The sequence below is a fragment of the Anolis sagrei genome, chromosome 11, assembly GCF_037176765.1.
Source record: "Anolis sagrei isolate rAnoSag1 chromosome 11, rAnoSag1.mat, whole genome shotgun sequence".
Lineage (NCBI taxonomy): Eukaryota > Metazoa > Chordata > Lepidosauria > Squamata > Dactyloidae > Anolis > Anolis sagrei.
Window position 1 is genome coordinate 16,891,228 of NC_090031.1, and position 23,732 is coordinate 16,914,959.

General features: G+C 41.6%; 1 protein-coding gene across 2 annotated transcripts in view; it reads left to right on the forward strand.

Moving 5' to 3' along the window:
- The window catches only part of SLC27A4 (solute carrier family 27 member 4), a 55,566-nt gene that overhangs the window by 28,517 nt on the left and 3,317 nt on the right, over positions 1–23,732 (forward strand). For both annotated transcript variants that reach the window (XM_067471961.1, XM_067471962.1), the window contains 11 exons: positions 2,228–2,394; positions 4,303–4,697; positions 8,008–8,166; positions 10,689–10,758; positions 12,319–12,410; positions 12,718–12,827; positions 14,381–14,590; positions 16,547–16,673; positions 18,851–18,988; positions 21,183–21,347; positions 22,879–23,025. In XM_067471961.1, the coding sequence (XP_067328062.1) occupies positions 2,234–2,394; positions 4,303–4,697; positions 8,008–8,166; positions 10,689–10,758; positions 12,319–12,410; positions 12,718–12,827; positions 14,381–14,590; positions 16,547–16,673; positions 18,851–18,988; positions 21,183–21,347; positions 22,879–23,025 (1,774 nt within the window). In that variant the 5' untranslated portion in view covers positions 2,228–2,233. The remainder of the gene's footprint in view (positions 1–2,227; positions 2,395–4,302; positions 4,698–8,007; positions 8,167–10,688; positions 10,759–12,318; positions 12,411–12,717; positions 12,828–14,380; positions 14,591–16,546; positions 16,674–18,850; positions 18,989–21,182; positions 21,348–22,878; positions 23,026–23,732) is intronic.

Consider the following 23,732-nt stretch of genomic DNA (forward strand, 5'->3'; position numbering starts at 1 on the left):
CCTTTGATTAGCACTGAGTAGCTTTGCAGCTGCAAGGTCAATCAGTGAGGGTATATGCATCAAAGCAAGTGGAGTTTATATATCCCTGTGGAATAATTTCCAGGGTGGGAGAAAGAACCCTTGTCTGGAGCAAGTGTGACTTTTGCAATGAGCAAGCTTGGTTAGCGTTGAGTAGCCTTGCAGCTGCAAAGTCAATCACTGAAGGTATCTGCATTGAGGCAAGTGGAGTGTATATATCTGTGGAATAATTTCCAGGGTGAGAGAAAAAACCCTTGTCTGCTTGAAGCAAGTGCATTAAAGAAGCTTGAATAGCATTGAGTAGCCTTGCAGCTGCAAAGTCAATCAGTGAAGGTATCTGCATTGAGGCAAGCGGAGTTTATATATCCCTGTGAAATAATTTCTAGGGTGGGAGAAAGAAACTTTGTCTGCTTGAAGCACATGTGAATATTGCATTGAGCAAGCTGGATTAGCATTGAGTAGCCTTGCGGTTGCAAAGTCAATCAGTGAGGGTCTCTGCATAGAGACAAATGGAGTTTATATATCCCTGTGGAATAATGCCCAATGGCCTGGGCCATGTCTGAGATATATACGTTATATAACAGGCACGAGCCAACTTCGGCCCTCCAGTTGATTTGGACTTCCAACTCCCAGAATTCCTAACAGCCAGTAAGCTGTTTAGAATTGTGGGAGTTGGAGTCTAAAAACACTTGGATGGCTGAAGTTGGCCTGTGCCTATAATATATTTTAATATCTATATATAAATAAAAATGTAATGTTCGTTTGTGGGATTAACAGAACTCAAAAACCACTGGGCGAACTGACACCAAATTTGGACACAGGACACTGATCAGGCCAACGAGTGACCATCACTCATAACAACACAGAAAAACACAGCAGAAGGGACTTGAAAAGCCAAAAATAAGAAAAATACATTACAATGCATGCGCAAAACCACATATATACACATATACACAGACTGGGTCACAGCAATGCATGGCAGGGGATGGCTAGTAATCTATATAAATAAAAATGTAATGTTCGTTTGTGCTACCATCAGAACTCAAAAACCACTGGGGGAATTGACACCAAATTTGGACACAAGACACCTAACAGTCCAATTTGTGTCCTCCACTAAAAAAATGATTTTGTTATTTGGGAATTGTCGTTGCTGGGATTTATAGTTTACCTACAATCAGAGAGCATTCTGAACTCCACCAATGATGGAATTGGGCCAAACTTGGCACACAGGGCTCCCATGACCAACAGAAAAAACTGGAAGGGTTTGGTGGACATTGACCTTTGGGAATTACAGTTCACCCACATCCAGAGAGCACTGTGGACTCAAACAATGATGGATCTGGACCAAACTTGGCACAAATATTCCATATGCCCAAATATGAACACAGATGGAGTTTAAGGGAAATAGACCTTGACATTTGGGATTTGTACCTACTGGGATTTATAGTTCACCTACAATCAAAGAGCATTCTGAACTCCACCAATGATGGAATTCAACCAAACATGGCATACAGGACTTCCATGACTAACAGAACACACTGGAAGGGTTTGGTGGACATTGACCTTGAGTTTGGGAGTTGTAGTTCACCTACATCCAGAGAGCACTGTGGACTCAAACAATATGAACACAGATGGAGTTTAAGGGAAATAGACCTTGACATTTGGGATTTGTAGTTACTGGGATTTATAGTTCACTACAATTAAAGAGCATTCTGAAACCCACAAACGACAGAAATGGGGCAAACTTTCCACACAGAACCCCCATGACCAACAGAAAATACTTAAGGCTATCCAGTCCAACTCTCTTCACCAGGGCAAGAAAATGTAATCAGAGCCCTCCCGACAGAGAGCCATCCAGTCATAAATATAGATAGATAGATATGATTCTCTCACACACACAGACAGACGGATATAGTATCATAGATTTGAAAGAGACCTTTAAAGAAGGACTATGATATGTTGCATATTCCAGAGTAGGCAAACCAGACACTCTCCACATCAACACTGACAAAGAAACAACAAGAAATACTGTTTACTCACAAGCATAAAGGAATTACATATATTAGAAACCAACACTTTCTCATTACTTTATTTTCCAGATCACCAGACTGGTCCACGGCAACGCCTGGCAGGGGACAGCTAGTATAATATAATATAAGAACATGTCTTGGGGCTGCACGAGAAACTTTTGTCCTTTCCTCTCTTCCAGGCCAAGATGCTTCGCTTCCTGGCGCTCCTCCTCCTCCTTGTCGTTTTCCGGCTATTCCTGGACTTGCCTTGGATCCAAGTCATCCCAGCCATCCTCATCTTTTACTTGGGATCCGGAGGATGGAAGTTCCTTTACATTGTTGTGAAAACAGCCAAGCGGGATATCATGTACGTAGCACATGCCGGGAAGTGTTTTTTGGATTTAATCTGAATTTTTAAAAAATAATGTTTAATGCTGTTTTAATATTTCTATATTCAAAATTGTATTTCAATGCTTTCGATGAGTATTTCTTCGAGTCTCGACCCATTCAACATAGTTGGCGGCACAAAAATAACGTTTCTGGAGTTGAACAACTATTTCCAAAGTAAGGAAATGGGAAAGTAGACTTCCAAACCAGGAACAGAACATTTTCCCGATTTTATTACGTAGCGTTATCACATAATATTAATATATATGATTAAATATAAATGAATAATATTAATTGAGTATGCCCGTTGCAACACACGATGGACTTACTGGATTATAAAATAATAATAATAGAATATATAATTAAATAGAAATAAAATAATATTCATAGAGCAGGTCTTTTGCAACACATGGCGGGTGTATTAAATTGTTAAAAATGTTTTTACTATAGAATGAAATATAAATAAATAATATTTATAGAGCAGGTCCGTTGCAACACACGATTGGTGTGTTGAATTGCAAAATAACAACATTAGTAATCTAATTAAATATAAAGAAAGAATTTTAATTGAGTATGTATATTGCAACACATGGCAGGCGTACTTAATTGTTAAATAAATAATATTAATATAAAGTTAAATATAAATAAATAATATTTATAGAGCTGATCCACTGCAGCACATGATTGGCGTGTTGAATTGTTAAAGAATAGAATTAATGATATAATTAAATATAAATACATAATAGTCATGGAGTGTGCTCTGTAAATATTAAATAATATATTTAATTATATTATTAATACTATTCTTTTACAATTCAACACGCCAATCATTAGTTGCAGTGGATCAGCTCTATAAATATTATTTATTTATATTTAATTCTATAAATATTATTTATTTATATTTAATTCTATATTCATATTATTTATTTAACAATTAAATGCGCCTGCAACAGACACCACATGGTATTAATAATATAATTAAATATAAATACATAATAGTCATGGAGTGTGCTCTGTAAGTATTAAATAATATATTTAATTATATTATTAATACTATTCTTTTATTAAATATAAATATATAATAGTCATGGAGTGTGCTCTATAAGTATTAAATATTATATTTAATTATATTATTAATACTATTCTTTTATTAAATATAAATATATAATAGTCATGGAGTGTGCTCTGTACGTATTAAGTAATATATTTAATTATATTATTAATACTATTATTTTATTAAATATAAATACATAATAGTCATGGAGTGTGCTCTGTACGTATTAAGTAATATATTTAATTATATTATTAATACTATTCTTTTATTTAATATAAATATATAAGTCATGGAGTATGCTCTATAAATATTAAATAATATATTTAATTATATTATTAATATTATTATTTTACAATTCAATATGCCAATACATGTTGAATAATAAATCAATAACACTAATAATATTATATTAATATTTAATTAAATATACTTAAATAGTATTCATTGAATACTTCTGTTGCAACACACGATGGGCGGATTGAATTATAAAATGATAATACTATATATAATTATATATAATTAATATTCATTGAGATTGTCCATTGAAACACACAACTGGCGTGTTGAACTGTAAAATAATAATATTAATAATATAATTCAATATAAATACGTTATAGTCATGGAGTACGTCCGTTACAATGATATAATTGAGTATAAATACATAATGGTTATGGAGTGTGTCTGTTGCGACACACAACCAATTGAATTACATTGAATTATAAATTAATATTAATAACCAGGAACAGAACGTTTTGCTAACCATAGTGTGATAATAGTAATAACGGCCTATGTAGTCTTCACATTGCCTTGCTTATGTCTTTCTCTCCCTTTCAGGGCCGGCTTGTCCCTTGCCTCAACCTGGGTGAACATGTGGTGGTACATGAAGAGTGGCAACACCATCCCGCGCATCTTCGAGCGAGTAGCGAAGAGGCATCCGGAGAAAGCAGCTCTCATTTTCCAGGGGACGGGCGAGACCTGGACCTTCCGGGACTTGGAGAATTACTCCAACCGGGTGGCCAACCTCCTCTTTGAGAGGGGCTTCCGTTCGGGGGATGCAGTGGCCCTTTTCATGGAGTCGCGCAACCAGTACGTGGGCCTCTGGCTCGGCATGGCCAAGATTGGGGTGGAGGCGGCGCTGCTGAACTCCAACGTGCGGCAGGACGCTCTGGTCCACTGCGTCAACGTCTCCCAAGCCAAAGCCATCATCTTCGGGAGCGAGTTGTCTGCAGGTGAGGGAGACAGGATGTTGCGTTGCATGGTCAGAGGTTTAGGAGCAAAGCCCTAGGACAGGCATGGGCCAATTTCGGCCCTTCCTCCAGTGTCTTGGAACTGTACACTTCAATCAATCAAGGGATCATCTGCATACACATGTTGTGGAAGTTAGTCCAAAACACTTTGAGGGAGGGCCGAAGTTGGACCATGACTTTGTCCTCTTGGAACTGGAAACTTCAGTCAATCAAAGGATCATCTGCATACCCACGTTGTGGGAGATGAAGTCCAAAATACCTGGAGGGAGGGCCAAAGTTGGCCCATGCTTTTGTTCTCTTGGAACTGGAAACTTCAGTCAATCAAGGGATCATCTGCATACCCACGTTATGGGGGTTGAAGTCCAAAACACCTGGAGGGGGGGCCGAAGTTGGACCATGACTTTGTCCTCTTGGAACTGGAAACTTCAGTCAATCAAGGGAACATCTGCATACCCACGTTATGGGGGTTGAAGTCCAAAACACCTGGAGGGGGGGGCCGAAGTTGGACCATGACTTTGTCCTCTTGGAACTGGAAACTTCAGTCAATCAAGGGATCATCTGCATACCCACGTTATGGGGGTTGAAGTCCAAAACACCTGGAGGGGGGGGCCGAAGTTGGACCATGACTTTGTCCTCTTGGAACTGGAAACTTCAGTCAATCAAGGGATCATCTGCATACCCACGTTATGGGGGTTGAAGTCCAAAACACCTGGAGGGGGGGGGCCGAAGTTGGACCATGACTTTGTCCTCTTGGAACTGGAAACTTCAGTCAATCAAGGGATCATCTGCATACCCACGTTATGGGGGTTGAAGTCCAAAACACCTGGAGGGGGGGCCGAAGTTGGACCATGACTTTGTCCTCTTGGAACTGGAAACTTCAGTCAATCAAGGGATCATCTGCATACCCACGTTATGGGGGTTGAAGTCCAAAACACCTGGAGGGAGGGCCGAAGTTGGACCATGACTTTGTCCTCTTGGAACTGGACACTTCAATCAATCAAGGGATCATCTGCATACCCATGTTGTGGGAGTTGAAGTCCAAAACACCTGGAGGGAGGGCCGAAATTGGATCATGACTTTGTCCTCTTGGAGCTGGACACTTCAGTCAATCAAGGGATCATCTGCATACCCATGTTGCGGGGGTTGAAGTCCAAAACACCTGGAGGGAGGGCCAAAGTTGGACCATGACTTTGTCCTCTTGGAACTGGACACTTCAGTCAATCAAGGGATCATCTGCATACACACATTACGGGGGTTGAAGTCCAAAACACCTGGAGGGAGAGCCGAAGTTGGACCATGCCTTTGTCCTCTTGGAACTGGACACTTCAGTCAGTCAAGGGATCATCTGCATATCCATGTTACGGGGGTTGAAGTCCAAAACATCTGAAGGGAGAGCCGAAGTTGGACCATGACTTTGTCCTCTTGGAACTGGACACTTCAGTCAATCAAGGGATCATCTGCATACCCACATTACGGGGGTTGAAGTCCAAAACACCTGGAGGGAGAGCCGAAGTTGGACCATGCCTTTGTCCTCTTGGAACTGGACACTTCAGTCAGTCAAGGGATCATCTGCATACCCACGTTGTGGGAGTTGGAGTCCTTAGACTGTGCTCTTCAACTACCACTATTCACTTTTCCACATTATCACCAGACAATTGGATACATTTCTGCCAATGATGAACAAGTTTTCTGAAGACGTCACGGAAGAAGTCGACACTGTTTCCACAACCAGCGTCTCACAGTTCTCTCATCCTGGGTACCCATCGTGCACAGATCTTCCGATAGCCAAGCAAAGCAATAATGTGACCCACACGTTCTTGTGAAATGCCGATTATGCTTGAAATTTCTCTCTGAGTGATACGACGATCGTCCTGAATCAGTCTGTCAACATTTGCTTGTGAAACTCAGTGGTTGCTGTCACAGGACGTCCAACTCTTTGTTTGTCACGCAAGACAGATGTTCCCACCTCAACATCTTGAAACTAATGCGCCCAATGACACACAGTACTAACATCAACACAAACCCCATAAACACTTTGCATTCTCTAATGAAGGGATGACACCTTCTGCTGTCAAGAATTCAATGACTGCATGTTGCTTAAGTCGCATTGACCGACCGTCTGCGCAGGGTTCCATACTTCGCACTTTAACAACACAACTGTTCAATGCTAAAACTTCCTGCCAAAATGGAACTGTAGAGGAGAGTCTACTGAACAAGCCAGTACCTGCCGCATATCAGTACTGCCATCTTTTGAGGAGTTACGAAAGTAAAGCCATTACTTTTTTTGCTAAGGCTTACCGCCAAAATGGAACTGTAGAGGAGTCTACTGAACAAGCCAGTATCTGCCGCATATATGGTATATACCAGTACGGTGTATACCAGTACTGCCATCTGTTGAGAAGTTACGAAAGTGGAGGCATTACTTTTTCTGCTAAAGCTTCCCGCTAAAATGGAACTGTAGAGGAGAGTCTACTGAACAAGCCAGTACCTGCCGCATACCAGTACCGCCATCTGTTGAGGAGTTACGAAGGGGGAGGCATTACTTTTTCTGCTAAGGCTTCCCGCTAAAATAAAACTGTAGAGGAGAGTCTACTGAACAAGACAGTACCTGCCACATACCAGTATTTCCATCTGTTGAGGAGTTATGAAGGTGGAGGCATTACGTTTTCTGCTAAGGCTTCCCACTAAAATGGAACTGTAGAGGGGAGTCTACTGAACAAGCCAGTACCTGCCACATACCAGTACTCCCATCTGTTGAGGAGTTATGAAGGTGGAGGCATTACGTTTTCTGCTAAAGCTTCCTGTTAAAATGGAACTGTAGAGGAGAGTCTACTGAACAAGCCAGTACCTGCCGCATACCAGTACTGCCATCTGTTGAGGAGTTACGAAGGGGGAGGCATTACTTTTTCTGCTAAAATGGAACTGTAGAGGAGAGTCTACTGAACAAGCCAGTACCTGCCGCATACCAGTACAGACATCTGTTGAGGAGTTACGAAGGCGGAGGCATTACTTTTCATTCAACCCTCGTATGATGGAGGAGTGGGTGGGATGGCCATCCGTTGGGAGGGCTTGGATTGTTGGATGGGGTTGGGGATGCTGTGAAACAGGCATGGGCCAACTTGGGCCCTCCAGATGTTTTGGATTTCAACTCCCATCATTCCTAACAGCCGGTAGGCTGTTAGGAATGATGGGAGTTGAAATCCAAAACATCTGGAGGGCCCAAGTTGGCCCATGCCTGCTATCAAATCATTCCAAATCCTTTCCACTTAATATTGATCTTGTTTATTCCCAGCTTTAAAGGAGGTGCAACCTTCACTCGGGAAGTCGGTCCACCTCTTCTGCTCCGGAGACCTGCAAGCGGAAAACATCCCAGCCGGTGCAGAACATCTGGATCCATTGATTCAGGAAGCCTCTTCCCTCGCACCCAAGCCTCCGGACAAGGGGTTTCTAGGTAGGGTTGAATCCAGGGAATCTGCATCTAGTGGTAACCTAGACTTTTATAGAGAGAGATATAGCACCGTTTGCATCACTTCCTGCGACACCTCTTGCGACACCACAAGGCGAGGTGTTTTGAATTTATTAACCTGGGCTGGATTGCTTTTTCTGTAATTCAACTTGGAAATTGCTGACATGTCGGCGCCAGCTCATGAAAGTCAGACCTTCAAGACAGGCTGGCTGCGTTCCTATCTCAAAGTCTGCATTTCGGAGCCTTATAAATCTGTTGCATAATAATAATAATAATAATAATAATAATAATAACAACAACAACAACAACAACAACAACAACAACCATGCTCAAGGCAGGGCACAACATAGTTAAAACACATCACCAAAATATATGCAATAAAATGCACACATATTACTATAAAATATTTATGTAACAATGCATGCCTGTCCTATTATTATTAATTCCTATTATTATTATTATTATTATTATTATTACTTCTAAGGCTCAAGAGAGGGCAAAGCATACATAAAACACATCACCAAAATGTATGTAATAAAATGCATACACATTACCATAAAATATATAACAATGTATGCCTGCCCTATTATTAATAATAATAATTCCTATATTATTATTATTATTATTATTATTATTATTATTATTATTATTACTTCTAAGAGACAAGAGAGGGCACAGCATACGTAAAAAACATCACCAAAATGTATGTAATAAAATGCATACACATTACTATAAAATACTAATGTAACAATGCCTGTCCTATTATTATTATTATTATTATTATTATTATTATTACTACTTCCAAGGCTCAAGAGAGGTCACAACATACTTAAAACACATCACCAAAAGATATGTAATAAAATGCACACACATTACTATAAAATACTAATGTAACAATGCATGCCTGTCCTATTATTATTATTATTATTATTATTATTATTATTATTATTATTACTTCTAAGGTTCAAGAGAGGGCACAGCATACTTAAAGCACATCACCAAAAGATATATAATAAAATGCATACACATTACTATAAAATACATATATAATAATGCATGCCTGCCCTATTATTAATAATAATAATTATTCCTGTTATTATTATTATTACTTCTAAGGTTCAAGAGAGGGCAAAGCATACTTAAAACACATCACCATATGTAATAAAAAGTATGTAATAAAATGCATACACGTTATTATAAAATACATATATTACAATGCATATCAATCCTATTATTATTATTATTATTATTATTATTACTTCTAAGGCTTAAAGCAGGGCAAAACGTAGTGAAAAAAAAACCCATAATAAATACATACAATAAAATGCATATATTAAAATACATTACTATAAAATGCATATATTACAATGCATGCCCTTCCTATTATTATTAGTAATAATAATTCCTATTATTATTATTATTATTATTATTATTATTATTATTATTATTATTACTTCTAAGGCTCAAGAGAGGGCAAAGCATACTTAAAACACATCACCAAAACATATGTAATAAAATACATACACATTACTATAAAATACATATATTACAATGAATATCCATCTTATTATTATTATTATTTCTAAGGCTTAAAGCAGGGCACAACTTAGTGGAAAAAAACACAGTAAATACATACAATAAAAATGAATATATTAAAATACATTACTATAAAATGCATATTTTACAATGCATGCACACTCTATTATTATTGTTATCAGCGAAAATACAACTATATATATTTTAAATTAATATTTTTTGAAAACCGCGAAACAGCGAGTCTGCTAAAAGCGAACCGCAAAGTAGCGAGGGAACACTGTACTATGAAATTATTATTATTATTATTATTATTATTATTATTAAGGTGGGCATGCATTGTAATATATTATAATATATTGTAATATATTATAATATATTGTAATATATTGTAATATTGTAATATATTGTAAAATAATAATAATAATTATTATTATTATTATTATTAAGGTGGGCATGCATTGTAATATATTATAATATATTGTAATATATTGTAATATTGTAATATATTGTAAAATAATAATAATAATAATAATAATAATAATTCGTATTATTATTATTATTATTTTACAATATATTACAATATTACAATATATTACAATATATTATAATATATTACAATGCATGCCCACCTTAATAATAATAATAATAATAGTAATAATAATAATAATAATAATAATTCGTATTATTATTTCTAAGGCTCAAGCCAGAGCATAACATTGCTAAAACACATCACCAAAAACATGCAATAAAATACATACACATTACTATAAAATCCATATATTGTAATGCATGCCCATCTTATTATTATTATTAGTAATAATAATAATGTTAGCCTGTTTTCATCTCTCTGTGATGGAGATGCCCCACTTATGAACAGCTCTGGCCTTGCAGGTTCAGGTCTTGAAAAGGAAGCGAAGGGAGAAAACGGACTACAGAGTTGCAACAAATGTTCGTTCTTTTTTGCTTTCCAGATAAACTGTTCTATATTTACACTTCGGGCACGACGGGTCTGCCTAAGGCTGCCATCATCGTCCATTCAAGGTCAGTGAAATGGGGATTTGTGTGAATCTAAATCAGGCCTGGGCCAACTCCATGTGTTTTGGACTCCAATAACGTGGGTATGCAGATGATCCCTTGATTGACTGAAGTGTCCAGTTCAAGAGGACAAACTTCGGGGCTAGCTATTGGGAATTGTAGCAGTTGGAGTCCAAAACACCTGGAGGGAGGTCCGAAGTTGGTCCAAGCCTGACTTCCCTCGATCTATAGTGTTCCCTCACTTATTGCTGGGATTACGTTCCAGGACCACCCGCAATAAGTGAAAAACCGCGATGTAGGGACGCTATATTTATTTTAATATTTATACACTAGCCGTCCCCTGCCACGCGTTGCTGTGGCCAAGTCTGGTGATCTGGAAAATAAAGTAATGTGAAAGTGTTGGATTCTAATATATGTAATGTCTTGATGCTTGTGGGTAAACAGTATTCCTTGTTATTTCTTTGTCAGTGTTGATGTGGAGATTGTCTGGTTTGCCTACTCTGGAATATCCAACATACAATTGTCCTTCTTTAGGGGTCCCTTTCAAATCTATGATACTATATCTCACACACTATATCTATATTTATGACTGGATGGCTCTTTGTCAGGAGGACTTTGATTACATTTTCTTGCCCTGGTGAAGAAAGTTGGACTGGATGGCCTTAAGTATTTTCTGTTTGTTATGGGGTTCTGTGTGGAAAGTTTGTCCCAATTCTGTCGTTTGTGGGGTTCAGAATGCTCTTTGATTGTAGGAGAACTATAAATCCCAGCAACTACAACTCCCAAATGTCAAGGTCTATTTTCCCCAAACCCCATCTGTGTTCATATTTGGGCATATGGAATATTTGTGCCAAGTTTGGTCCAGGTCCATCAATGTTTGAGTCCGCAGTGATCTCTGGATATAGGTGAACTACAACTCCCAAACTCAAGGTCAATGCCCACCAAACCCTTCTCGTGTTTTCTGTTAGTCATGGGAGTCCTGTGTGCCACGTTTGGTTCAATTCCATCATTGGTGGAGTTCAGAATGCTCTTTGATTGTAGAAGAACTATAAATCCCAGTAATTTACAACTCCCAAATGTGAAGATGTATTTCCCCCAAACTCCACCAGTGCTCTCATTTGGGCATATTGAGTATTTGTGCCAAGTTTGGTCCAGATCCATCATTGTTTGAGTCCACAGAGATCTCTGGATGTAGGTGAACTACAAATCCTAAACTCAAGGTCAATGCCCATTAATGCCCACTCAAAAAATGGTCATGGGAGTCCTGTGTGCCACAATTGGTTCAATTCCACCATTGGTGGAGTTCAGAATGCTCTTTGATTGTAGGTGAACTACAAATCCCTGCAACTACAACTCCCAAATGACAAAATCAAAATTTTTTGAGTGAAGGACATACATTGGGTTGTTAGGTGTATACTGTCTTGCTGCTGCCGCATCACACTCTTGGCTCCTCTTTGTATTGTGCAATCTATTTGGTGTGCTAAGTGTGCAATGACACAAAGCAAATGCCTTATGCAAAGTACATTTCTCCTTTCCTGGTCTTAAGCAATGCTCTCCTGCCCGCAGGTATTACCGCATGGCGTCGTTGGTGTACAATGGATTCCGGATGAGATCGGACGACGTGGTTTACAATTGCCTCCCCTTGTATCACTCCGCAGGTACTCCATGCCTCACCAAACTACAAATCCCGGAATAGCATAGCATTGAGTGATGACAATTACATTAGAGGTGAGGTTGCTCAAAGAGGAGCTCCTGCAGCAGCTTCCCCTTTTCCATTGGTTCAGCATTAAGATTACCGTATTACAGGAATTGTAATGCACACCCTAATTTTGGCCAGGTAATTTAGCCAGAAAAGGCGAGCATTAGATTAGAGTCAACAGGGCAATACAGAACAAGGGGTGGGGATTGCCATGTTCAGGCTCCCTGTTGGAGCCCTGTTGTTGTTGTTTGTCTTTGTTTTCCCAGGTAACATTGTGGGTGTGGGGCAGTGCCTCCTCCACGGGCTGACGGTGGTGGTGCGGAAGAAGTTCTCCGCTTCTGGCTTCTGGGACGACTGCGTCAAGTACAACTGTACGGTGAGCCAGCAAGAGACACAACGCAAGGAGCGGCATTCTCTTTTTCGTATTTTAAAATGAATTTTATTAAATAGTTATTATTATTATTATTATTATTATTTATAACCCACTTTATCTCTCCCTTCTCCTTCCTTTCCTTTCCTTTCTTTTCCCCTTCCTTCCTTTCCTCCTTTTTCTTCCTTCCTTCCTCCCTCCCTTCTCCTTTCTTTTTCTTTCCTTTCTTTTTTCTCCTTCATTCCTTCCCTCCCTACTCTTTCTTTCTTCCTGCCTCCCTCCCTTCTTCTCCTTTATTTTCTTTTCTTTATTTTCTGTTTTCCTCTTCCTTCCTTCCTGCCCTCCTTTTTTCTTTCATCCTTCTTCTCTTTTCTTTCCCTTCTTTTCCCCTTCCTTTTTCTTTCTTTCTTTCTTTCTTTCTTTCTTTCTTTCTTCCTCCTCCTTTTTTTCTTTCCCTTCTTTTTCCCTTTCCTTCCTTCCCTCTCTCTCTTCCCCTCCCTTGCCTCCTTTTTCTTTCTTTATGCCTCCTTCTCCTTTCTTTGCTTTTTTTCTTTTTCCCCTTCCTTCTTTCCTTCCCTCCTTCCCTCCTCTTTCTTTCTTTCTTTCTTTCTTTCTTTCCATCTTTCTTTCTTTCTTTCTTTCTTTCTTTCTTTCTTTCTTTCTTTCTCCCTTGCTTCCTTCCTCTCGCCCTCCCTCCTTCTCCTTTCTTTTCTTTCCCTTCTTTTTATCCTTCCTTCCTTCCCTCCCTGCTTTTTCTTCCTTCCTTCCCCCTTCTCCTTTCTTTTCTTTCTCTTCTTTCTCCCCTTCCTTCCTTCTCCCCTCCCCTTCCTTCCCTCCTCTTTCTTTCTTTCTTTCTTTCTTTCTTTCTTTCTTTCTCTTTTTTCCTTCCTTCCTTCCCTCCTCTCTCCCACCTTCTCTTTTCTTTCCCTTCTTTTCCCCCTTCCTTCCCTCCCTTCCCTCCTCTTTCTTTCTTTCTTTCTTTCTTTCTTTCTTTCTTCCTCCCTCCCTCCCTCCTTCCCTCCCTCTCTCATTTTTCTTTTCCTTCTTTTTCCCCTTCCTTCCCTCCTTTTTCTTTCTTTCTTCCTCCTTCTCCTTTCTTTGCTTTCCCTTCTTTTCCCCCTTCCTTCCCTCCCTTCCCTCTTTTTCCTTTCTTTTCTTTCCCTTCTTTTTCTCCTTCCTTCCCTCCATTTTCTTTCTTCCTCCTTCTCCTTTCTTTTCTTTCCCTTCTTTTCCCCCTTCCTTCCTTCTTTCCTTCCTTCCTTCTTCCCTCCCTCCCTCCCCTTTCTTTCTTTCTTTCTTTCTTTCTTTCTTTCTTTCTTTCTTCCTCCTTCTCCTTTCTTTTCTTTCCCTTCTTTTCCCCCTTCCCTTCAGGAGGAATAAAGTGGGGTAGAAATAAATAGCCTACCAGCTGTTAGGAATTGTGGGAGTTGGCATCCAAAACACTTGGAGGGAGGGCCCAAGTTTGCCCATGCCTGGTGTAGATGCTCCCACTGAGAGTATTTCTGATGCCATTTCCTCCTCCATCCTGGACTTATCCCTTCCTTCTCTTTCCCTTCCAGGTTGTGCAGTACATTGGGGAGATCTGTCGGTATCTCTTGAACCAGCCGGTGCAGGAAGCGGAGCGGAGGCACCGGGTGCGGATGGCGCTGGGCAACGGCTTGCGGGCCACCATTTGGAAAGAGTTCACCCAGCGCTTTGGCATCCCCCAGATTGCCGAGTTTTACGGCGCTACCGAGTGCAACTGCAGCATGGGCAACTTCGACAACAAGGTGAGGCTGCTTTTGGAGAAAGACAAGGCAGGTGCTCGCTCAAGCCAGGAAAAAGACTTTGGGGTGCATGGGGAGGAGTTGTGGCCATGTTGGCCTGCAGGTTCTAGGAGTTGTAGTCCCCAAAAAGTAACTTTTCAAAAAGGTCTGATATCAGGAATGTCCAAAGTCCAGCTAAACATTGGGAAGAACTTTCCGATGGTGGGAGCTGTTCAATAGAAGAGTATGTTGCTTTGGAGCAGGATGGAGTCACGTTCCCTGTAGGCTGTGAAGCATAGGCTGGATGGCCATCTGTCATGAGGGTTTAGATTGTGTTTTTCTGCAAATAAGAATAGGGTTGGACTGAATGGCCCTTGGGGTCTCTTCCAACTTTAGGAGGAGAATGATGATAATATAATATAGTAAGTTTATCTTCCTTCCTGGCTGAAGGGGGGGGGGGTTGGACTGGTGGTCATGTATGGCCATCTGTCGGGAGGGTTTAGATTGTGTTTTTCTGCATATAAGAATGGAGTTGGACTGAATGGCCCTTGGGGTCGCTTCCAACTTTAGGAGGAGGATGATGATAATATAATATAGTAAGTTTATCTTCCTTCCTGGCTGAAGGGGGGTTGGACTGGTGGTCATGTATGGCCATCTGTCGGGAGGGTTTAGATTGTGTCTTCCTGCATATAAGAATAGGGTTGGACTGAATGGCCCTTGGGATCTCTTCCAACTTTAGGAGGAGGAGGATGATAATATAATATAGTAAGTTTATCTTCCTTCCTGGCCGAAGGGGGGTTGGACCTGTGGTCATGTATGGCCATCTGTTGGGAGGGTTTAGATTGTGTCTTCCTGCATATAAGAATGGGGTTGGACTGGATGGCCCCCGGGGGTCTTTTCCAACTCTAGGGTTCTATCAACACAGTCTTTGATAATAATGGTGCTGGTCATGTATGGCCATCTGTCAGGAGGGTTTAGATTGTGTTTTTCTGAAAATAAGAATAGGGTTGGACTGAATGGCCCTTGGGGTCTCTTCCAACTTTAGGAGGAGGAGGATAATAATATAATATAGTAAGTTTGTCTTCCTTCCTGGATGAAGGGGGTTGGACTGGTGGTCATGTGTGGCCATCTGTCGGGAGGGTTTAGATTGTGTTTTCCTACATATAAGAATAGGGTTGGACTGGATGGCCTTTGGAGGTCTTTCCAAACTCAAGGATTCTATCAACACAGTCTTTGATAATGGTAGTGGTCATGTATGGCCATTTGTCAGGAGGGCTTAGATTGTGTCTTCCTTCATATAAGAATGGGGTTGGACTGGATGGCCCTCGGAGGGTCTCTTCCAACTCTAGGATTCTATCAACATAATCTTTGATAATAATGGTGCTGGTCATGTATGGCCATCTGTCAGGAGGGTTTAGATTGGAGTCTTCATGCATATAGGAATGGTGTTGGACTGGATGGCCCTTGGGGGTCTTTTCTAACTAAGATTCTATCAACACAGTCTTTGATAATAATGGTGCTGGTCATGTATGGCCATCTGTCAGGAGGGTTTAGATTGTGTCTTCCTGCATATAAGAATGGGGTTGGGCTGGATGGCCCTCGGGGGTCTTTTCCAACTCTAGGATTCTATCAACACAGTCTTTGATAATAATGGTGGTGGTCATGTATGGCCATCTGTCGGGAGGGCTTAGATTGTGACTTCCTGCGTATAAAAATGGGGTTGGACTGGATGGCCCTCGGGTTTTTTTTCCAACTCTAGGGTTCTATCAACACAGTCTTTGATAATAATGGTGGTGGTCATGTATGGCCATCTGTCGGGAGGGCTTAGATTGTGTCTTCCTGCATATAAGAATGGGGTTGGACTGGATGGCCCTCGGGGGTCTTTTCCAACTCTAGGGTTCTATCAACACAGTCTTTGATAATAATGGTGGTGGTCAAAAGGACATTGTGCTCATTCCTTGCCCTTTTTCTCCACCGCAGTTCGGAGCCTGTGGCTTCAACAGCCGGATCCTTCCCTTTGTTTACCCCATCAACCTGGTCCGGGTCAACGAGGACACCATGGAGCTGATTCGGGGACCCGACGGGCTTTGCATTCAGTGCAAACCAGGTGAGCATCGGTGGCATCTCAGTGGGACATTAGATGCAAAAACCTGGGGAAATTTTCCATCAATACAGTTTGTTGACAACTAGCTGCAATGCTACGGAATCATGGGAGGCGTCGTTTTGCAAGGTTTTAGCCTTCTCTGCCATAGAGTGCTGGTGCGCCACCAAACTACAACTCCCATGATTCCATAGCTTATTATTTAGTTATTACTATTAATAATAATATTTTTAATAATATTGGCTAGCAGGCACAATCGCACTTTGGACATTGAATTGGACCATATGGTGATTGTTATGATAATGGAAACAGATATGATTGTATAATTAATATTATTGTTGTAATCTATTGTGTTTTTATAGTTTTATATTGTAGTTATATTATGATATTGAGGCATTGAATTGTTGCCAGTGTTAGCCACTCTGATTCCCCCCTCGGGGGTTGAGAAGGGTGGGGTAAAAATTTTGTAAATAACTAACTAACTAAATAATATTATTTATCTATATTATTATTACTATAAATAATAACAATATTGTTAATATTCTATTATTGATATTAATCATAATATTAATAATATTAATATTTATCTACATTATTACTATTAATAATAAACATATCGTTAATATTATATTACTATTATTAACAGTAATATTATTTATCTGTATTATTATTTCTATTAATAATAACAATATTATTAATATTATATTATTATTATTAATAATAATATTGTTAATATTTATCTGTATTATTATTATTACTATTAATATAACAATGTTGTTAATATTATATTATTACTATCAATAATATTGTCAATATTATTTATCTATATTATTACTATTAATAATAACAATGTTAATATCATATTATTACCACTCAAGCAGGGAGCTTTGAGATGGTTGAAAAGAAGCTCTCCGAAGTTCTAGGTGCTCTTACTGCCTATTACAGGGAAAACCAACTGATCCCTAATCCATCTAAAACACAGACATGCGCCTTTCACCTTAAGAACAGACAAGCATCCCGAGCTCTGAGGATTACCTGGGAAGGAATCCCACTGGAGCATTGCAGCGCACCCAAATACCTGGGAGTCACTTTGGACCGTGCTCTGACCTACAAGAAGCACTGCCTGAACATCAAGCAAAAAGTGGGCGCTAGAAACAACATCATACGAAAGCTGATTGGCACAACCTGGGGATCACAACCAGACACAGTGAAGACATCTGCCCTTGCGCTATGCTACTCTGCTGCTGAGTATGCATGCCCAGTGTGGAACACATCTCACCACACTAAAACAGTAGATGTGGCTCTTAATGAGACATGCCGCATTATCACAGGGTGTCTGCGCCCCACACCACTGGAGAAATTACACTGTTTAGCCGGTATTGCACCACCTGACATCTGCCGGGAAGTGGCAGCCAATAGTGAAAGGACCAAGGCAGAGACATCTCCATCTCATCCCCTGTTTGGGTATCAGCCAGCACGTCAACGACTTAAATCAAGACATAGTTTTCTTAGATCTACAGAAACACTCGCTGGAACACCCCAGCAAGAGAGAGTCCAAAAGTGGCAGGCCCAAACCCAGCACCTCCATTCATGGGTGATACCAGATGAGAGACTCCCCCCTGGGCACACAGAAGACTGGGCGACTTGGAAGGCGCTGAACAGCCTGCGCTCTGGCACCACGAGATGCAGAGCCAATCTTAAGAAATGGGGCTACAGGGTGGAATCCTCGGCATGCGAGTGCGGAGAAGAACAAACCACTGACCACCTGCTGCAATGCCACCTGAGCCCTGCCACATGCACCATGGAGGACCTTCTTGCGGCAACATCAGAGGCACTCCAAGGGGCCAGATACTGGTCAAAGGACATTTAACCAACTACCAAGTTTGCAAAATCTGTGTTTTTTTTCCTTTTTCTTTTTAATCTGTGTGTTTGTTTTGTTCTGTTAGAATTGTAACACAATGGTATGGTTGCTGATGACACGATAAATAAAATAAAATAAATATCATATTATTGCAATGATTAATAATATTAATAATATTTATATATAATAAATAATATATTATTATCATATAGTAATAATAATAGTAATAATAGCGATAATAATAATAATAATAATAATAATATAGATAAATGAACCAACAGTACAAACAACAATACAAGGGACCTCCTTTTCCCTCTTGCAGGGGAACCTGGCCAGCTGGTCGGCCGCATCAAACAAACCAATCCACTGCAGCGCTTTGACGGCTACTTGAACCGCGAGGCCAACTCGAAAAAGATAGCCCAAAATGTCTTCACCAAAGGCGACTCTGCCTACCTCACAGGTATGAGTTTCTTTCCTTAACAGTGTTTCTCCGTTCTAAAGACCCTTCGCGAGATAGGAAACTCTCTGTGTGTCGTAACACGAATGCTACAGAAGACAAATAGGTTTCTCACTTGTACAAAACTGGACAACAGTCATTTCTGTTTCCTCCTTAAACAATGTAGTGTGTTGTGTGAACCTAACAGGAAACCTCTGCGTTTATGTGAACCTTTTTTAGGCATACAGTGTTTATTTATTATTTATTTATTTATTAGTACACTTGTATACCGCTAATATCTCAGCCTAAATCGGCGACTCATTGCGGTTTACAGCATTTAAAAACAACAATATTCAGATTAAAAATATAAAACACAAGTACATATACAATACACAGTATTGGGCCACCAATACAGACCAAAGCATCTCATAATTAAAATCATAATCCAGTTTCGTTGTCTGTGATTGCCAGTCCATGATCGAAAACTTCGTTGCCTCGGATTAGCCGAATGCCTGTTCAAACATCCATGTCTTCAGTTTTTTTCGAAAAACCATCAGCGAGGAGGCTGATCTTATCTCTACAGGGAGGGCATTCCAAAGCCGCGGGGCCACCACAGAAAAGGCCATGTCTCTCGTTCCCGCCAGCCGCACCTGTGAAGCAGGTGGGATAGAGAGTAGGGCCTCTCCCGAAGATCTTAGGGTCCTGGTGGGCTGATAGGCCGAGATACGTTCGGATAGATATGTTGGGCCAGAACCGTTTAGGGCTTTAAAGGCCAATGTCAGCACTTTGAATTGGGCCCGGTAGCTAATTGGCAGCCAGTGGAGCTGGTACAGCAGGGGAGTTGTATGCTCCCTGCGCCCAGGCTGTAGCCCTATACCCTGTTCGGCCCTGCGACTGACCAGGAGTACCTCTGTCTTGTCTGGATTCAATTTCAATTTGTTCGCCCCCATCCAGACCGTCACAGCGGCCAAGCACCGGTTCAGGACCTCGACAGCCTCCTTAGTAGCAGGTGGGAAGGAGTGACAGAGTTGGACATCGTCTGCGTACAGATGACATCGCACTCCGAAACTAGGAAACTAGTGTTCCCTCGCTACTTCGCAGTTCGCTTTTCATGGACTCGCTGCTTCGCGTGAAGTAGGGACGCTATATAGGGTTACAGCCTGTGTTGGATGGGGTTGCACTCCATCTGAAGACACAGGTTCGCAGCTTGGGTGTGACCCTGGATTCGTTGCTGAGCCTGGAGCCCCAGGTCTCGGCGGTGACCAGGGGAGCATTTGCACAGCTCAGGCTCGTGCGCCAGCTGCGCCCGTATCTTGGGAAGTCTGACTTGGCCACGGTGGTACACGCTCTTGTCACATCCCACCTAGACTACTGCAACGCTCTCTACGTGGAGCTGCCCCTGAAGACGGCCCGGAAGCTGCAACTAGTCCAACGCGCGGCAGCCATGATTCTAACAGGAGCGGAGCGCAGGGAGCACACAACCCCCCTGTTGCACCAGCTCCACTGGCTGCCGATTTGCTACCGGGCCCAATTCAAGGTGTTGGTACTGGCCTATAAAGCCCTAAACGGTTCCGGCCCAAGATACCTATCTGACCGCATCTCGGCCTATGAACCCACCCAGACTTTGAGATCTTCCAGGGAGGCCCTGCTCTCGATCCCGCCAGCACGGTTGGCGGGGACAAGAGATAGGGCCTTCTCGGTGGTGGCTCCTCGGCTGTGGAACGCCCTTCCTGTAGATGTTAGGCTGGCACCATCTCTCATGACATTCCATAGAAAGTTGAAGACCTGGATGTTTGTGCAGGTGTTTGAGTAATTCAGTGCAATTCTGGTAATTTGAACATAGGAACGGAACAATGGACGACGAATTTGGATCACGCTTAGATGATGAGGCGATTGTGATAACTGTGTATTGATGATGGTTTATTAGCTAGTAATGGAAACGAACATTACATTTTTATTTATATAGATTTTAGTAGTTATACACTATTTTAAGTCTTTATAAACCCTCTCCACATACTTATACACTACATAACCCTCCTTGGCTCCAACTTTATCCGCAGAGGCAGCCTCTCCATACAGATAAATGCTCTAAAGTCCATATTGAAAAACCGCGAAACAGCGAGTCCGCGAAAAGTGAACCGCGAAGTAGTGAGGGACCACAGCTGTGAAAGCCTTCAACAAGAGATTGATAGGTTCTTTCTAATTTTATTCCCTTCAGGAGACGTGCTGGTCATGGATGAGTTGGGCTACATGTATTTCCGAGACCGGACGGGAGACACTTTCCGCTGGAAAGGCGAAAATGTTTCCACGACGGAAGTGGAAGGAACGCTCAGTCGCCTCCTCAGCATGACGGATGTTGCTGTCTATGGGGTGGAAGTTCCAGGTAACGGACCTGCAGTCGTCTCTCTTATGTAATAATGAAAATATTGATAACCCATCCTCTTCTCAGCAGAATCTCAGCACAAGTAGGAGCCAATCAAGTAGGAGCTGGGGGTGTTTAGATTGGAGGAGAGGTTTAGCTGTAAGGAAGGGATAGAAAAATATTTATTTATTTCAGATATTTGTACCCCCGGGGGGTGGACTCAGGGCGTCTATCTATCTATCTATCTATCTATCTATCTATCTATCTATCTATCCATCCATCCATCCATCCATCCATCTGTCTTCCTGTCTACCTGTCTATCTATCTATCTATCTATCTATCTATCTATCTATCTATCTATCCGTCAATCCCTCCATCTATTTATTTATCTATCCATCCATCTATCCATCCTTCCATACATCCTTCCATCCACCCACCCTTCCTTCCTTCCTTCCTTCCTTCCTTCCTTCCTTCCTTCCTTCTTTCCATCCATCCATCCATCCATCCATTCTTCCTTCCATCCTTCCTTCCTTCCATCCATCCATCCATCCATTCTTCCTTCCTTCCATCCTTCCATCCTTCCTTCCTTCTTTCCTTCCTTCCTTCCATCCATCCATCCTTCCATCCATCCATCCATCCATCCATCCATCCATCCATCCTTCCTTCCTTCCATCCATCCATCCATCCATCCATCCATCCATCCATTCTACCTTCCATCCTTCCTTCTATCCATCCATCCATCCATCCATCCATCTATCCATCCATCCATCCATCCATCCATCCATCCTTTTTTCCATCCATCCATCCATCCATCCATCCATCCATCCATCCATCCATCCATCCATTCTTCCTTCCATCCTTCCTTCTATCCATCCTTCCATCCTTCCTTCCTTCCTTCCTTCCATCCATCCATCCATCCATCCATCCATACTTCCATCCATCCCTGCATCCATCCATCCTTCCATCCACCCACCCACCCACCCACCCACCCCTTCCTTCCTTCCTTCCTTCCTTCCTCCCTCCCTCCCTCCCATCCATCCATCCATCCATCCATCCATCCATTCACAGTCAAAGCAGCCCCGACAGATGGCCATCCAGCCTTTGTATAACACTAATAATAATAATAATTCAGCCATAGTATCCTAGAGTTGGAAGAGACCACATGGGCCACATCTAGTCCAACCCCCTGCCATGCAAGAAAAACACAGTCAAAGCAGCCTGACAGATGACCATCCAGCCTCTGAATAATAATAATAATAATAATAATAATAATAATAATAATAATAATAATAATAGTAATTCAGCCATAGTATCCTAGATTTGAAAGAGACCACATGGACCATCTAATCTAACCCCCTGCCATGTAGGAAAAGCACAGTCAAAGCAGCCCTGACAGATGACCATCCAGCCTCTGTATGATAATAGTAGTAGTAGTAATACAACCATAGTACCCTAGAGTTGGAGGAGACTACATGGGCCATCTAGTCCAATACGGTAGAGAGGTTTCTGTGGACAGGAAGTAAGAACCAAACTGTGTGAATGTGTGTTGCAGGCACCGAAGGGAAGGCCGGAATGGCAGCCATTGTTGATCCGGACAACTCCTGCGATCTGGAGCGTTTCGCGGAGGACATGAAGAAGGCCCTTCCTGCGTATGCACGGCCCATTTTCCTGCGGTTGGTCTCGGAATTGAACAAAACAAGTGAGTCCTTTTACCATGCCCTTTCGTCCAGGTTGGTTCACAATACTGTTTATCTGGTTACAATGAGGTTCCAAAAGTTTTCTCGAAGAGCCAGGTTTTTACTCTTTTCCGAAAGGTCAGGAGGGAGGGGGCCGATCTAATATCCCCAGAAAGGGAGTTCCGCAGCTGAGGGGCCACCACAGAGAAGGCCCTGTCCCTCATCCCCGCCAAACGTGCCTGTGAGGCAGGCAGGATCAAGAACAGGGCCTCCCCAGATGATCTTAAATTCCTGTAAGGTTTGTAAGGGGAGAGACAATCGGATAGGTAAGTTGGGCCGGAACCGTTTAGGGCTTTATAGGCTAAAGCCAGCACTTTGAATTGTGCCTGGGAGCCAGTGGAGCTAGAGCAACAGTGGAGTCGTATGCTCCCTGAGCGCTGCTCCCGCTGTACCATTTGAAGCTTCCGAACAGTTTTTAAAGGCAACCCCACATAGAGCGCATTACAGGAGTCTATACGGGGTGCAACCAGAGCGTGGACTACCATGGCCAATTAGACTTCCCAAGATACAGGTGCAGCCATCCTTCAATCCATCCATCTATTTATCTAGCCAGCCAGCCAGCCAGCCAACCTTTCATCTATCTGTTTGTATGTCTGTCCATTTGTCCGTCCATCCATTCCTCCATCCATCCATCTATCTATACTTCCACCTATCTGTCTGTCCGTCCGTC